Source organism: Chrysemys picta, chromosome 7, assembly GCF_011386835.1.
Source record: "Chrysemys picta bellii isolate R12L10 chromosome 7, ASM1138683v2, whole genome shotgun sequence".
NCBI lineage: Eukaryota > Metazoa > Chordata > Testudines > Emydidae > Chrysemys > Chrysemys picta.
The window spans coordinates 111,266,901-111,285,351 of NC_088797.1; the positions used below are offsets into that span (position 1 = coordinate 111,266,901).

The 18,451-nt window shown below is 36.2% G+C and overlaps 1 protein-coding gene across 4 annotated transcripts in view; it reads right to left on the reverse strand.

The window, feature by feature from the left end:
- WDR11 (WD repeat domain 11) overlaps positions 1-18,451 on the reverse strand; it is a 67,302-nt gene that overhangs the window by 17,809 nt on the left and 31,042 nt on the right. For all 4 annotated transcript variants that reach the window (XM_005307682.5, XM_065552349.1, XM_005307681.5 and 1 more), the window contains exons 12-17: positions 11,978-12,084; positions 9,982-10,057; positions 7,842-7,950; positions 7,440-7,564; positions 6,782-6,929; positions 1,207-1,313 (exon numbers count right to left, since the gene is read on the reverse strand). In XM_005307682.5, coding sequence (XP_005307739.2) covers positions 1,207-1,313; positions 6,782-6,929; positions 7,440-7,564; positions 7,842-7,950; positions 9,982-10,057; positions 11,978-12,084 — 672 coding nt within the window. The remainder of the gene's footprint in view (positions 1-1,206; positions 1,314-6,781; positions 6,930-7,439; positions 7,565-7,841; positions 7,951-9,981; positions 10,058-11,977; positions 12,085-18,451) is intronic.

The following is an 18,451-nucleotide window of genomic DNA, read 5'->3' on the forward strand; positions in this document are numbered from 1 at the left end:
TTGACAGCGCTATAAAAAAAGTGGTTGTGGGAGGGGGAAAATATCAGAACATTTAATACTGTTAGTTATCAAAATTTATTATGAAATAATCTTGCTTGGATTAAACATAATGGGCAAGATCTCTGGTCGGTGTGAATCATCATCAGTTTCATTTAAGTCAGTGGAACTATACCAATTTACACCAGTGGGAACATTCTATATCACAGAACCAGAAATTAATGGTGAATTTGGTACAAGTGCTCATGACTTGATCACACTTATAATGTCCAGAGCAGTGATGCTGAAACCAATTATGAGCCAGATCAGCTGGGAAGAGAATTTAATCAGAAAAATGTGAATGATAATTGGGAATTGTCTAAGGAAACTTTACTAGATGCTCAAAAAGCCACAATCTCATACTGAGGAAGATCCAATAGCTAGATATTGAAGCGACACAAATACAGACTAGAAATAAGGTATAAATTTTAAAGAGTGAGGGTAAATAAACATAGGAGCAATTTACCAAGGGTCACGGTGGATTCTCCATCATTGGCCATTTTAAAATCAAGATTGAATGTTTTTCTAAAAGATATGCTCTAGGACAGTGGATCTCAAATTAGGGACGCTGCTTGTTCAGGAAAAGTCCCTGGCAGGCTGGGCCAGTTTGTTTACCAGCCGCGTCCGCAGGTTTGGCCAATCGCGGCTCCCACTGGCCGCAGTTTGCCGCTCCAGGCCAATGGGAGCTGCAGGAAGGGCGGCCAGCATGTCCCTCGGCCCGTGCCACTTCCTGCAGCCCCCATTGGCCTGGAGCGGCAAGCCACAGCCAGTGGGAGCCGCGATCAGCTGAACCTGCAGACGCGGCACGTAAACAAACCAGCCCGGCCCACCAGGGGCTTTCCCTGAACAAGTGCGGCCCTAGTTTGAGAACCACTGCTCTAGGAATTATTTTGGGGGAAGTTTTATGGACCGTGTTATACAGACAGACTAGATAATCACAATGGTACCTTCTGGCACAGGAGTTATAAATTTATTAACAGGGCCCAATATCTCTCTGGTTAATCACTCTCTGCTAGGACATGACTGAGAATTTTCTTTTTAAAAATACAATCTTGAAGAGTTCTCTCAGACAACACACAATCATCTACTGCAGAGAAAAATAAAGAATTAAAAATGTTTTACCTTTCCTTCATTTTATATGAATTAGTAAGATTTTATTCACACACATACCTGGATACTCTTGCTTTCAAATCCCAGAAGTTTAAGTTTCCATCAACATCTCCGAGAACCATCGTATCGCCTTTCCACGCAATACAAGTAATGCTACCCATGCTTCCCTGCAAGTATTTAAGAAGAAGAATGAAACTGTGTAATTAATAGTAGCATACATTGGCATAAACATATCAGTACTGATATTTCCTCATTTTCCACAATAGGTAAATCTAATGGGCCATATTCTTCTCTGTTACAACAAAGCAATGCAGTTGAATTTAATGGAGTTGTTCTGGGTCAGAGGACAGAATCTGCCACATCATATTTTTGAAGACTTTTTGTCCTGAATGAAGTGTTTTGTATTATCACCTTTGGGGTTTTAAAGCATGAAAAGCTTTTGTGTCCCTAAATGTATGTAAACCCCAAGTGACAGGACTCAATTATCAAACATTCACAGGACCAACAAACTATACTAGGATACAGAAATAAGAGGATTCCAAATTGATAGATAAATTTATCTGAGCCTTCATGTTTGATGCAGGAAAGTGGCTGCACTTCAAAGAAGCAAAAAATTGTTAAAAAGGTCACAAAAAGAAAGCTCTGACCCATTACAAATCTGTACACAACCCATGCCCTTTCTGTTCAATTCATGATTTGATGCCATTACAAAAGAAATTACAGCTGAACAAATGACTAACTTAAGAGAAACTCACACCAAAGTTAATTATTAGAATGCAACATTCAGTTTTTGAACACTGAAATACAACATGAAATTTTAATCAAAAATGACAAAAGCTATAATTAGTCTGCACCTAGATATTAATATTTCTTGTTCTACAAATTAGTCTCAAGCTTTTTTTTTTTTTTTTTTCAGGTCACAATATAAAAACGGTGATTGAAACAAAGTGTTATGTGTAGCCCAGATAATGCATTTTCCAACCAATAATTCTGTTGTGCCCCAGAAGAAGGAAAAATGATGATCCAGTAGACAGGCCACCAGACTTGAACTCAGGAGACCTCAGTTCAATTCCTAGCTCAGTAAAGGCTTCTTGGGCAAATCACTTAATCTGCCTATGTCTCAGCTGGGAATCGCAGGGGTAATGTGAAGACAAAATTCATTAGTGACTGTGAGGTGCTCAGATTCTTTGGTCATGAGGTCCATGTTAGTACCTAGATAAATAGTTATGTTTTCCACAAATTTACTGATATAAAAACAATCCATCATATCAACATGAAAAGTGACATCCTCCAAACTTATGACTAAAAAGTGTCTGCAAACATTTTTTTCCTTGTTTGACAGGTTATATGTATTATTTACCTGTAAAACTGTCTCTGAAGATAGGAACCTACAAAAAAATCCAAGATCTTGGGTCACTAAATCCATTGTCTGGCACAGACCGAGCCAATGCTTAAAGATTCCTGCCTCACTGTGGGTAGCAGCCATAAGCGAGAGACACACAGAGCTATGCGTAGTGTGTTATAATCTCCAATGAGCCTTTTTCACTACAACCATAATAGAGTCAGGGAACCTACATTCTAATTTGATTGTTATAACCTCTGTAAAGTGAAAGTGAGTACTAACAGTCATTTAATCTTCTAAAATAGGGGTTGTCAAGCATTTCCTAATTTGGACTGCATCTTAAACTGTGTTATGGGCCCACATTCTTTTCTCTGACAATTATATGGAAAAGTAATTTTAGAAAAATATTTAAAATAGTTATAGCTTCTTTTAATAAAATGTAGAAGCTGAAAACAAGGAGATTCAGCACCATACATCCAGCCAACTCTGCAAGGGTTCCATTTACCACTGTCTGTCATGAACCATTGCTTAGGGTCACTATTCAAAAATGACGAAGAGCTGGCCAAAACCAAGACCGTGCATCAGAACTTTGGACTGTCTGAAACCCAAATTTTGTGGCTTTAGCACACCTCTAGAAATAAGTCAGGGATTTGTGTGTATTTGTGTGTACCTTTATCCCAATATTTAGTATTTGTTTTACTCCTAAACATTTAATCTGTTGAGAGGTATTAATTAAAAGAAAAATAATCCTCAAGAGACATCTGGTCTGGAATACTTTTATGTTACTGGATTATGCTGAACAAACTTTATAGACTTTCTAGTGAACTATTTTTCTCTTAAGCTAAAACTCAAAGTATATGAAGAACATCTACAAAATTGTTCTGTCCTAGTCAACTTGTAATGCTCAGATATATTTTAAAATTGTTGTTTAAGCTACCAGATATAAATATCATACAATATCTGTATGGTTATATGGGTAACTTTCGTATTGTTAAAGCTATATGCACACGGTATATATAAATTAAAAACGTATTTCAGTAGACCTCTGTCTTTAAAAAAGCTTTGTTTATGAACAGCAGGTAAACACTCACTACCTTTTTCCTAAATTCTGCAAATGTACTCTTGGAAATACATAATTTTTCATTAAATCCCAAGGGGGGAAAAAAAAAATCACACAATAAAACAGCAATTTTTCCATTACTTGTTTTTTTCTCTCCCCTGTGCCCAAGTCTGCTCTAAATTATTTACTAACGCCATCAGAGACTGGATCCTTAATACCTGGTCTCTCAGTGTGAAAGCTGCCACTGTCTCTGAAAACAGACAACCTGTCACATGAAACAGAAGGATTTTTGCAATATTTTGACTGCTGGCCTAAACAAGGAGAATGATAATAAAATGAGTAACATTTAACGAGGTTACTTAAATGTTTTTAAATGGAGAAATATTCGGGTTTCTAATGTTGCAACATGTGTATTTTTAAGAAGCAGTTTGAAGACAAACAGCTTTTTTAAATAGATAGGAGTATAAGTTCCTGCAGGGCAAGCTCCATTAACTGTTAACAAGGAAGACTTCATCTTTCAAGAGCAAACTGATTACTTTAGGAGTCTCAGGAGAGTGTGATCTTGGGTTTCAATCCCTTTCAGAGTATATATTACCAACTATACCATAAAAGTTTCTAGTAAGACTGACTACTAGCCACTGGGGGATAACCTGAGAATGTCACATGTCACTTATAGTTATGAGGGGTTATAGGGATCATTGGTTGAGCCACTAACTCACTGCATAACGATTGTACGTGAACTTTATTTTTTCTGTCCCATGAAGAAATAAGGGGGGAGAAGAGGGATAGCTCAGTGGTTTGAGCACTGGCCTGCTAAACCCAGGGTTGTGAGTTCAATCCTTGAGGTGGCCACTTAGGGATCTGGGGCAAAAATCAGTACTTGGTCCTGCTAGTGAAGGCAGGGGGCTGGACTCAATGACCTTTCGGGGTCCCTTCCAGTTCTATGAGATAGCTATATCTCCATATATTTTTTTATTATTATTTAAGAAAAAAAATTAAGACTTGGCTATTGAACTGTAGGATATTATTCTGTACTCCTTACTAAGGCAAATTTGCATTCACTTCAGTAATAGGCCCTTAAGTAAGTAGAACTGCACATGCTATTAGCAAAAAGAGCAACCAAACAGAACATCTGCAGCTTAAAATATCTTAAGAATGAAAATAAAAAGAAATGGAAATTCACTGCCACTACAGATCTCTGATTCAAATACATAACTATGACCAGTAACAACATTTTGTACTTAGGCATGCCACTATAAGCTAAATTCAATCAAGTCTTGCTTCAAAGTACAAGTTATAGCTCAAACATTTCCCCTATCCTAGATCCCATCACATGCATTTAACATGCAGCATTGCACAATTGTTTAGCAGTTTGTGATAGTGTTTTGGGCAAAAGGTTGACTTCACTTTCTTGTGAAGGAATAGTTACTGGCCACTACCAGAGGCACACTACCAGAACTGATCGACGAGTAATCTGATCTAGTGTTGCAAATCTTGTATTCCAGGGCTATGTACCGGTCCCCACTGAAAATGAGAAAACAGACTTAGACCCCAATCCCACAAACACTTACACAGGTGCTTAAATTTGTACATATGTGAATAGTTCCGCTGAGCAAAATAGGGCTGTTAATACACGTAAAGTTATTCATATGTGTGTTTGCAGAAACAAGCCTAACTATGTTCATATTAAATGTAATTAACCATTTAGTGAAACATTAAGGATGAATGGTTAAATCACAAGTCACACAGTGCACAAACTAAGGCTCCGACAGAAATATCAACCTGTTCATTTTGAACATTTTGTATATTTACCGGCATGCATCTTATGACAAATAACACATTTAAACAAAAAAAACAGGAATACTACATGTCTAAATTAACTTTGCGGTTGGAATACAGAATCACAGTCAGGAAGTGTAAAAAATAACTATGCAGCCTTTAATGTTGCATAATTTTTTTTTAAACCTTTATTTTCCTTGTGATTTTTAAAAGTAATAGAAAGATTTCTCATGCTTAAGAGTCAACATTTCAAAGTTGACAGATCATCACCCTGGTCACGTCAGGGGAAAGTGTGAAATTATATCACAAAATGGGCAGGGCTTTATTAGGCTCAATTTAAAAAAATCCAGATGACCAAAGATGCCTAACACCCCCTACATACATCCCACTCTATCCAAAAAACACAAATATTCCCAGAAATACTTTATAAATACAAACTATTTTAAAAGTGTCTCCACCCCCAAACGAAGCAAAGGCGCTAGTGCTCACTGAGGACCATGGTTACACCACATTTGAAATTTAATTTCAGCTGTTTCTGTTGTCTTGCCTGAAAGAATATACCCCCATTTCCCCACAAAACAGTGGGATAAAGTATCTGCAAAATCAAAATATGTTAATTGGGGAAACTATGGAAATAGTTTTGCTAGGTATAGTAGTTGCTACCAGATGCCTACTATATGATCAACTTGGTTAATGTCTGGTCTCAACATACATAGGTGAAACTACTGTTTTCTTAAACCAAATAGGATAGTGTATACCTGTACAGAAATCTGAGATAAAGACGGACACAAAAAACATTCTACAGCTAGCATAAATGGAGGGTTTTCCTTTTTTCAAATGCTGTACACCGCTACCTCAATATGACATGACCCGATAGAACACAAATTCGGATATAACGCGGTAAACCAGTGCTCCGGGGGAGCGGGACTGCGCACTCTGGTGGATCAAAGCAAGTTCGATATAACGCGGTTTCACCTATAATGCAGTAAGATTTTTTGGCTCCCGAGGACAGCGTTCTATCGAGGTAGACGTGTATTTACTATTTCCATGAGGATTAAGACACCTTCAACATCTGCATACAGCTTCCCTCATTTACGTATTATTATGCAAAATAGAGACACAATGAACAAAAATCCTCCATTGTACTTTCCAAGTAAATATAGTGATCACACATATAACAAACTAATGTGCTCTTGTAAATAAGAGCACTGTTTGAATATTTACATAAAATTATATATTCCTACAAAATTTTAAGTGTCCTTTTTTTAAAAACAGTAATTTTAGTTTAAGTTTTACAGCTTATATTTTTGGTTTCATGTTTCCAATTATTGATTTCTGGTAACTATTTGCCATTAAAATGCATATCTATATTAATATTAATGGCATGCTATTTTCTGCAGCAGTAGCTATGAAAACAAATTACAGCATTGATGAGACAAAAATATTAAACTCACATCAGGCGGAATTCTTGCACCGTCTTTTACCAAATTTCCCTCCACTGAGAGATGATAAACCTGCCCATCGGTATCTGTAAACACAAAGTGCTCTCTGGCAGAAATGTTCTGACTCAGCTCAGATTTACTTTCGGCCTCCTGTAATAAGCTTTAAGAGAAAGATAATTAGACAAAGGTGGCCTTTTTTCCCCTTGAAATGGATATAAGAGGTCATGACCCCAATCCACAAATACATAAAAATAGATAGTAGATCGGAAGTGAGTGTTTCCCCTGAGAACGGTCTGCATAAGTCCTGAAATAACAAATTGGTTTATACACTTATGACAGTGCATGAGTGGCAAATTAAAATTTTACTTCAAGGAGTAGGCCACTAAAGGATGCTGTTAAAGTCTGTTTCTTGCTCAGCAGTCAAATCAAGGGACCATGTTCAAGTGCTAGACTCTGGCCCATTCTTTGGCTCCTTTGTGCTGTTCAAATGGCATAAAGGAGCCTGCAAAGTTGCTTTAACAGGACAGCTGAGGGGACCTCCATCATGGGAGAGCATCTGGATGGCATGTACCAAACAGCTCTATTAACGAGCGACAATCTCGAGTAAGAAAACTCGTCTGAAGAATAATTGATGCATTACCATATCATATGAGACAGTGATGGGCAATACCTGATCACAGAAGATTCTACACTGCTAAGTTCTGTATCAGATGCGACCGTCTGTCGGGCCATGGCTTCACGGGCTGCAAGCTGTTTCTTTCTCAAGCTCTTCAAATTATGAGTAAATGACCATTCCTGTGAGAAATTTTAATTAGGAAAATGGAAAATATGTCCCTTTTTACTTCCTAGTGTTATTGATTAATAATGATGATGCCCACTACAGATTTACTTTTAGGAAAAATAAACCCAAACCCTATGTTTTAATAGGCTATTTTGTGAAAGAAGAGTAGGGGAGACAGGTCAGACTGTGTTTGTAGACTAGAGAAATTTTAAAAAAATCTATTATTTCAAGATATACAAATTTAACAACCATTTACATTTCAAATGAGAATCAACAGATTGGATTCCTTACCAAAGCAGTCACGGTAGGGAAGTTTTTTGACATTTCTCTAAGAAGAGTACACGTCCTGACATCCCAGAGTTCCAGAGGCTTGTCTTTAAATACTACAGCTAAATACTGCCTGAAATAAATGAGACCTTTACTACAATCCAGTTGTTTATTAAATATTTTATTTTATACCTTTTCTTACTGGCATCATGGTGGTGGTCTGAGTCTGTGTGGTGGTGTTTTTTGTTTGTTTGTTTGTTTTAAGTAGAGGGCGAAGAGACACTGAACAAATTTAGTCTGGCAGCGATCTTGCAAAAAGTTTTGTGGAACTGGACTGCTGCACCCATTCAGAATGCCCCTGACTTTCCTCATGGGAACAAACATCTAGAGTTCATTGCAAAATTAGGAACTAAATGATCCAAAACTTCTGGTCACTATCATAGTTTAGTAGTGCATGGTATGTGTAGAATTAGTTTTGAAAACTGTTGCAAAAATTGATACGTAAACTCTTATTAACATATTTTCTGATATATATACATCCATAAGCCACAATTAATTAAAAAAAACATTGTTATCCTAAGGTTCCTGACGGATATGGAGACTAATGAGAAGAAGAAAATTTGAATTAAAATGTGAATTTGTTAAACTTGATGCTGTTGCAACAATCTCTTACCCAGCCAATTTAGGATCTATACTACACAGTAAATATTGGTTTTTTTTAGATTTAAATGAAAAACTTTTCATTTCTAAATCTGTCTGCTAAAGAAGCAAAGCAAAGAAGAGCTGATAGGAGTATATACTGATTTGACAAAAACTCATTTACCTGAGATAAATGTTTAGCAGACTCTCATTGTACAAATATTAATACAAGAAAACATAACTGTTTACAGATTAGCTATTTCAATGGGCTTTTAAAAAATACTTATTATGCTATTCTGATTTTGTTCTAGCATAATAAAATGAGGATAATCTGATCTCAAGATTGCCTAGCTATAGAATTTATGCTCTCTCTCTCTATTGAAGATAATATCCCGCTGAGAACAAGGCTAGATTGTAAGCTCTCCATATTTGAATGCTTATTATTGTATAACAAAAGCTGTCTGCTATATTGAACAAAAAAATTACAATAAAACCTTTTATAGAATTATATTGAATCCAATATTGTTTAAATTATATTTACAAAGAAACAAAAAAATCAGAAGACTTCACACCATAGTCCTGTAGTGAATGGATATGGAATCCTCTTACTACTAATTCATTTGCCACTTTTGCCTTCCAAAATGTTATTCTTAAGGAATTTCCTCCCTTCATCCTACGGAGAATTACTACCCTGCAGTCTCTAGTCCAGGATCTTTGCCTTCCCATAAGGGCATGTGCAAGTGCAGAGAATCCCTTCTAGAGTTAACTCCCTGTTTTCTGGGCAGTTTTCTGTCACAGCACAGTTTACTTTTGCAAAGTAACTTTTTATGACTTGGATACAAACTGTTTCCTTGTTTTTTCACACTGTACGTTTTAAAAGTAAAATTCACACTTTAATATTGTGTAAGCTATCAACTCTACCTTCTCCCTAAAACTGAAGCCAAAATAGCCTCTTTCCTAACCCATCTTAATCTCTTGCCAATCAAACTGTTCCTTTCTTGTTCTCACCTAATAATCGTCTCTCTCTGCAGACTGAACCTACTAATTTGTAACTGTGGTGGCAATTGCACCTGTGGCAACTGTGTTAAGTGCTGTGCAAAACACAGGAAGACATTGATGTGCAATCCTGACCTTCTGATTTGATTTAAAGTTTAGATTCTAAAAAGACCTTGAAACTCATGGAGAAACCCAACCCTGCAAAAAATTTCATAACAACCATTCTCTAGTGGCCCTGGACATCAAAATACAACTATTAGACTAACATTCTCCTTAATTATTCCAACCACCCCGTGGGATTTTGAAGTTTGTGAAAACGTCCATTACATAAACATTCACATTTTAATAATAGCCTATAGTAACAAACATATGTAAAAATAGATTATTTCTTTGATTAATTTGTATATTCTTTTCCACCTTCTCCTTGTGCAGAGTCTTTTCTCAATACCAATTTACTTCTGTCTGTTACAAGTATCTCCTGAAAATTCAATACTAGATAACACAAGCTTTACAAGGCTAATCTACTTACTTCAAATGAGACACCTTTATCATTTCAATGGCTGGTTCATCATTGCCTCTTTCCCCACGAAATGCAATGCTCCTGCCTAGAATACAGAAGTTATATGGGGCAAAAAAAGAGGGAATAAAAAATAGTAACCCCACAAAAGTAAAACCCCTGTAATTGACCTGTCACATTCCCGCTTCTCTGCTCACACAGTTATTCAACTTTTATTTGCTTTCTAGACACTAAAACATAATATGGTCTCTACTGCCTGAGAAAATACCCCATAACAATCTCACTTCTGAAGTGGAACTACTGAAATTAATGCATGATTGGCATTACGCAAATACTGACATCTAAGCGAGTTATTTGAGTTGTGGCTCATAGACAATATTTCATATCTACTTGTTGACTGCTCCAGAAGGAAACCTTGAATGGAGTTCAATTTTCATACCAGAAACATATTCTGCCCTCATATTTTTTTAACTCCTTTTGAATATAAGAAATGTATAAGTATTTCTCAAATGAAGTATCAACTCATGCTGCACTCAGTGAATCACTGCATTCCTGTACTTGTAACTTGTAACTTTCAAAACGGAAGTGATCACTGCTGAATACCAATAATGAAACTTACTGTCCTTTCTGAGTGAAGCTTTATATTACCTATACAACTGTTACGTGTTATAGACTTAAAGGTGTTTTAAACAAAAGTGGCCCAGCCAACTCACAGTGCCATACCTGCAGGGCCAGATGAGGAGGCATGGGATATGGGAGTGGGGGGAGGGGAGGGCAGGGCATGGGATGGACAGAGCGGGGCACATGGGGCTGCTGCGGATCACACAGACTGGGGTTCAGAAGGGCTAGCGTGGGGGACACATTGGGGCAGAGGCACAGGAGCTTGTGACACAACATTGAGCCAGGGCCTAAATGGGAGTGGGGTTGCAGAGTCACATGGAGACAGGCGGAATGGGGGTGCAGGGACACACAGGGGCAGATGTGCCCGACTGAATGGGAGAGGCTAGGAGTCAGCCAGGGTCTGCATGGGGGAGGCTCCCCAACTCTTTAACAATCCCTCACCCTGAAATAAACACCTGTTCCATACTTCTCCTACCCACACCCAACAACCCTCCAGGTTCACTCCCAGGCTCCTACCCAGCAATTGCTTCCCTCTCTATCAGCTCCTCTCTTATACCTGACTCCCCCAACCCTTTGCACTGATGGGTGTGGAAAATATGTTCTGTATTGTAGTTTAAATGAATTATTACTCAAAGTTCCATATTAATATGCCTAGTAAAGAATCTGTCAAAAAACATTTCCTGATTCTTTTTTGTTGTCTGTATTGTTACAGACATACTTGCTGACAGGTATTTTTAAATAAATTTTCAAAATAATTAACACAATATAATCATGCTGGTTTCATTTTGACAAATAATATATGTGGAATTTTAAAATATTGTGCACAGAATTTTTAATTATTTGGCACAGAATTCCCCCAAGAGTACTTTTCCCATGGCTGCAGACTTCCTGCTTAGTTAAAATAGCCCAGCATGGATGGAGTATATGAAGTCAGCAGTGAATCATCAGCACTAGAGCAAAAAGTCTGCCTATGTGGAAAATTAAAGTTTGTTTTCTTCATAACTGAGAAAATACCTTCAGGGTCTCTTAACAGTCATTATTTATATACTAAAGGTATAATGGCAACTTTAGCAAAAGGCACAACTGGGCTAAACTTTTTCAACTCTACATGCAGACTCTTTTTCTAGCGCTTACAGTACTACTGATAAAATAGTAAATTGGGAAGTCCATAACAGCTACTCTAGGCACTTACCCCTATGGTTGGACAAGGAAGAACAGAATCAGCTCAATTCCTTTTAGTTATGTTATTTCTGCCATGACAACAGGATAAAGCAAAATGTATTTTGTCACTGAAGTCAGATACGAATCTGAGTATGGCCCAACAAGCAGTTCTGTCACAGCCACTTTCCCAAGTGTAATCTATACAGATGTCACAAAAGACACTAACCTGTTGGAAGATCAACCAGCTGCAGTTCATTCCTTACCAATCCCAAATTGTTGGGCATTGATGTGGCAAAGGAAAGAAAACCAGTCAAGCTTGTCCACTCAATGCCCCTGTCATCAGAATAGAATACATGGAGCATATTAGCAGAAATTTTTGAGAGCCTAGAAAATGTTCTAGATTAGTGCAGAATTACTCTATAGCTTATTCTACACTTCGAAACAAATACATAGCTAATTTTCTATATTTTATAGAAACATTTTCTTTATTTAAACAAAATGTGAAAAGCAGAATACATGTGCATTTACATGTATGATAAAAATAAGAAAGATGTAGTTATCAAGTGATATTAATGCAAGATCTTTATTTTCAAACTACATTAGACACAATTTTCTTGACACAGTCTCTTGTTGGGTCAAGAAGAAGTTTTGATTGAGGAACAGTAAGAAAGTTTTGCCCAAAATCTCAGGGACAGACATAGCTTACAGGGAACAGAACATGTTCACCACAGTGTAGAAGTGGGCCATAAATGTAGGCCATATGAAACCCAGAGGTTTGATATGAGAGCACCCTGTTCGACCTGGCACACAGAGTTGTGGGGTAAACAGATCAGTCCAGAGCAGCCAGGGTGCATTTGCATGCTTCTAAGCAGCCAGGAATTAGTAGAGGTGGTAATGAGAAGACACATTCCCTTCCTATCAACATCAAGGACAAAGAGGGAGGAAAGCGTGAATAACCAAACAGATTTGAAAAATGCCCCATACAACAGGTACCTGATGACCTGACATTATACAACAATGAAACTCCAGTCTCATGTAAACATGTAACATTTTATGTTTGTATATCAGCAGTTAGTATATTATAGGGAATATCCTGAAATGGCTGGGAGATGGATTAGGTGGCCCAACAAATCTTTGTCGTTGCCAGATTCTATTCTTTGATTTAATTTAATTGTATTATTTCTGCAAAGTTGTTGTACATTATAGAAACACCACAGAGTAATTATAATTCATTATTATTCCCAGTAGCCATTTTCAGTCCTCTTTAGAAGAACAGAAGCATGTTCTAGATTTTTAGTCATCAGCTCAGACTTATCAAATAAGGATTAGTTATACCGCTGTTCCCTTTGATGCCATTTGTCCATCTGTCCATGTTAATAATGATCTATTGCATCCCAGGACACCCAGATTAACTAAGAATTTCCCTCCCATTATAAATGCTTGCACTGCTGAAGCAATATAATTATTTGTTATTGTCATATGCATATATTAACCAATCTGGAAGAAACTAATAATTCATTGCACTAATTAAGACAACTGTTCTAGTTTTAATACAGCAAATCAGTAATGACTTCTCTTTTGCTGGAATATTTCCTTTCTACAAAACTGTCATAAAACTACTATCCATTTATCTGATGCAATTAAGAGTTACACTAAGCTGGTTTTGTAGACGACATCTATTTGTTAAAATGTAAGGTTCATGGATTTTATATACGTAGCACTTTTTAGAAGCTATTTTACCATTAAAGTCCGTAGCTCTGATCAATGCGCACTTTTCAGGGAAATGAAGATTTTGATTAAGAACTTATAACTCCATTACTGTTTTAAAATCCTTAGGTGGATAACAAACTGAATCTAGCCAGGGAAGGAATCTCGTCACTTTACAATAGACTTATGGAAGAAAACACAGAAAATTAACTATGACAAAGAGGAAAAAAAGGCAAAATTAATGTGATTTTCAACCCCAAATTTGTATTCTTTCCACTCACTTTGATTTCAATTCAAAAGTACTTTAGTTGTATTTAAAGAAAAATCAGTTTGCGCATTTAAGGTGCCAAAATGTAAGAATCTCAGTAATGGTAAAAAATATTTTGAGGAAGGTTAATAAAGAGAAGCTGAAATGGTGCTGAATTTGATATGTCCCAGAAAACACTTTCAGCAGAACTGTGTCCAGTACCTTGTATATAGACAAGGCATCTTCCTGCCTTTTTTCACAGGTATTTGACCATTATGAGAGAGAATGGACCCAATGTGGTTTTTTTAAAATCGGTATCTAAAATTAAGTTATCAATTTTGCATCAGAACATAATTAAAGCATTTAATCAATTTTATATCGTTTAAAAATAAATTCTTCACTAAAATTCAACATTTATGAGTTCAGAATTAGTATTGTTACCCAGAGTAATAAAATGCTAATGCATTAACTCAAAATTTATTATAGTATATCATATATTACACATAAGTGAGTCGTTGGAAAGGATGGCTCTTGCTCTTCTAAATTCAAATATGGCAAAGTGAAAGCTCCACATTGGTACTTGAAACCAATACATAATATGCCAATTCTGGTCATTGGGAGCATAACTGTCCAACATGAAACTAGCAGTTTGACATTGTCCAACAGCAGCTCAGCAAAATATTTCTAGAAATCGGCGGACAAGCTGTTGGAAATTAAAACGTCCAAGTAGAAATATATAAATTTCGTAACTGTGACAGAATTCTTCCTTCTGAAAGGTATCAAACACCTGAATAGAATACTAGTTAGGGTTCAATGCCATCAGGAACCAGGGAAGAACACAGTATGTTTCTATGCACCACTGCTTGCCAATTTTCATGCAATGTAAGCTAGGTGTAGACAGAGGAGTAAAATATCATCCTCAAAGAGCCACTGCTTCTCAAATGACAAGCAGGCCATTACTATACAAGTTGTTTGCTCACACCAATATAAGCTGCCTTCCAGTTTATTCTCTGAACCAACATTAAAAACCCAGTATACAATAGTGTCATGTTTGAGGAAGCAGTATCACCTTTTTGCTTCGTCTGACTGGTGAAGGTTTTCACAGGCTGCAAGTCTTCACATTTCTTTCCTATGGCATGCTCACATAAAAAAACCCTCAGAAAATAGTTTTCCACATAGCTTATTGTCATTGCTGGTATGCTTTTTTTCCCCTTTGTTCCTTGCCACATGGCAGGGAGCACAGTATTATGTGCAAATTCCTGGTAGATAGATAGATTTGAATTTAAACTCACGTGCGTCCTTAAAGTACACCAGAATGAGTAGTGAAACAGAGCACATTTTGAAAAACTGGAGATGATTTCAGTACAGCTTTAAAAACACTCTCCAGCATGAGCCAAGGGTCACTCAGGCCACAAAGACTTTTTTGCATTATTTAGGTCCTCAGGATTTCCTCATACAGTTTGCTAAGTCACTGCAGATATAAATATCCTAATGTTTTGGGCACATTTATGTAAAACTTTCTGAAGCAGTTGTAAGAAAACGCAGTTGGAACAGCACTGCAGGATTCAAACTCAAGGCCCATCATGATTTCATGTATCTGTTAATCAGACATGCATTTTGTCTACAAAAGTAAAAGAACCACTTTTGCCAGATCCCCATGTATAAGACATTTCGTCTATTGCATCAATAATGTTCTCAAAATCATCATGATAGATCTCTAGTAGGTACATTTGTCTCAGTATAAGGAAATTTTCTGGCAGTTGGTGCACATTTGTGAAACAGCTCTCTAAAGGAGCAATCAGCCTACATTAGACTCATTCTTAAACCATGGCTCTAGTGAATTCGATTCTCTCTATCAATCTTTTCACTTGAGAGAGAACTAAGAGTAAAAGGAATCTGGAATGAACCAGTTTCATTAAACAGTGGGGCCCAAATGGCAGTCAAGACCTCAATGTATTAGTAATGTGAATAATAAATTATTGTTCAATACAGATGAGTTTAATTACATGCCTTGAATAAAATACACTCAGAGATTTTAGCTGGCAGTCTTTCCACAAAAAACATATATATTTGCAAAATTAAAACCCAAAGGGTATTACATGCATATCTTCTACAAGAACACTTCTGTTCTCCAGAGAATTTAATCATTATTATTTGTATTGCAGTAGCACTAGAGAACAGAGATGGCATGAGGCCCCCGATCGTGTTAGCACAATACCGACGTAAAAGAAAGACAGTTCCTACCCCAAAATGCTGACTTTAATTCAGCTATTGTTCTAGATGGCACTGTGAGCTTAGTTGTCACTTAGCTGCATGCTAATATGCTATCTATTATAAGCGGAGTGCATGAGATGTATTTCTCTAAATTGTATATTTTCAGTTAAAATAAAAAAATCAGAAACCTTTACCTATATTTTAGAGATGAAGTAAGAGTTCATACTAAAGGAAAATTTGCTGTATTCCAGGCATTTTAATTAACTGCAAAGATTAATGTGCAATAACCTACATTGCTTAATCATTCCCTTGAAGTTGTTAGAATTGGATAGGAAACATTTCCTAGATTATTAAGAATTAAATCAAGAGATTGAAGCTAGTCTCTTAGAGCTCTGCCTACACAATAAATGATGCCTATCACCATTAAGTAACATTTATGATAGTTTTAGTTCAGTTCAAAAACACACTGAGCAAAAAGCAGTCAACAGAAAAATATGTTATGTTATCAAACTTCTAAAATGGGTACAAGAAGTTTGCAGAGTTAAAAGCCCTTCCCAGTGATCATTTAAGTCTCCATAAAATTAAAACAATTTAAATCAAAATAAAATACACATTGATGTAATATATAAAAAAGAATTCTAAAAAAAAAGTGTAATTCCCCTACCATCCATCGCCATATCTTCAGTAGTCCAATGTGGATTCATGGTTTCTTTATCTTTTACATTAAATTTTCCCAATTAGGCGTCTCTCATTATGTTGTTTACTTTAATCGTATTTATAAATATATTTTCAAAAGATGCAATATTAATGATATCTACGTCTGAATCTTTTATAACTATAACAGAAGCACTTCCAATTTTCTAAAGCTTCTAACCCTTTTAAGAATATTTTTGTAGTTCCCCATTTTATTGAAGTGTCATTCAAACAAATACAGCTAAAGTTCAAGTGGTAGTATAAAATTTCATATTAGATGGATAAATTGATTTTTTTCTATTTATGATACAAAAGCACTAAGGATTAAGAAAACCCCAGCAATAGTATCAATTATTAATGGAAGAAAAGATGAAAATAACTTTTCTGAAAGTTATGCTTTCAACATGCATATAAAATTGTATAATACTTTGGTTTAGCTTTAATGAGAAGCCTTTTAAAATGTTTTTTAAAACCATATCTGTGATATGTTAGCAATGTTTTTTAATTTGAAATGCTATAATCACGTTAATGAAAAATAAAAAAGCAGGATTCAGTCACCTCTTGGGTTGCATAACAAAATATAAAATGAGAATAATTTCAAAACCAGATAATAGTAGGAAAAGAAGAAAAATCAAATGAAGATTAAAACGGATATGATGTCCCTGTAATGTCTATTAATCACACCACAAGTTCATTGGTGGAAGAGCCAAAGCAGGGTTATTGAACAGCAGCTAGTATTCATTCTGTTACTCATATTTTTCTTGTTTGTACAATGCAGGGGCCAATCCTGATTAGGGCCTCCAGGCACTACTGCAATCTAAATCAGTGGTTTTCAATCTGGGGTCCGTAGACTAAGATTTCCCCGTGGGTCCGCAACTCCATTTGAAAAATTGTAGGGGTTCTCAAATGTGATCTAAATAATCCATAGTAATAATAAATATTTTATTCCCTCCACTAATATGGATCCTGAATTTGGTATTCAGAAACACCTCCCTGATTATGTTCTCAAATTGAAGTGCGGGAGGTCTTGGTTGGATATTAGGAAAAACTATTTCATTAGGAGGGTGGTGAAGCACTGGAATGGGTTACCTAGGGAGGTGGTGGAATCTCCATCCTTAGAGGTTTTTAAGGCATGGCTTGACAAAACCCTTGCTGGAATGATTTAGTTAGGGTTGGGTCCTGCTTAGAGCAGGGGGTTGGACTAGATGACCTCCGGAGGTCTCTTCCAATTCTAATCTTCTATGATTGTATTATACTCTTCTCCATGTGCCATATAACTATATGGCACTATATATCTATAAATAAATGATGTCAGCTCTTCAGATTTATGTATGCTCCTTATTAAAAATATCTAAATATTACATGCGTTGTGTCTTACAATTTTTTAAGATCAACTGCTTTTAATTCAGTTTGTAGTAAAATTCTATCATCAGCAGTTTCAGCTTAATACGAATGAAAAAACAAACAAAATAACCCTTAACAAATGGAGTAGAATTAGTGCCAATGAGAAAAGGAACATGAATAGTAAGAGCCATATAAATCAGACATTGAATAAAGTTTATCATGTTAGAAAGAATTCTCTGTCCTCCAATGTTCTAGAGAATATGCCAACAGCTAACGTTCATCCTAGATCAACAGGCACATTAGTTATCAGTTCAGATATTTATAGTTCAATGCAATTTCCAATCTAATTTTCACAAAGAGGTATTGGTTTTGCAGAGCAAAGATACTACGGCAGAAAATTCAACAGGGTAATTTTCTTGTGTGTCAAAATGACTGCATTGCTTATGGAATACTAAATACTATAATTCTCATCCCCCCAAACAATTAGCAAGAATT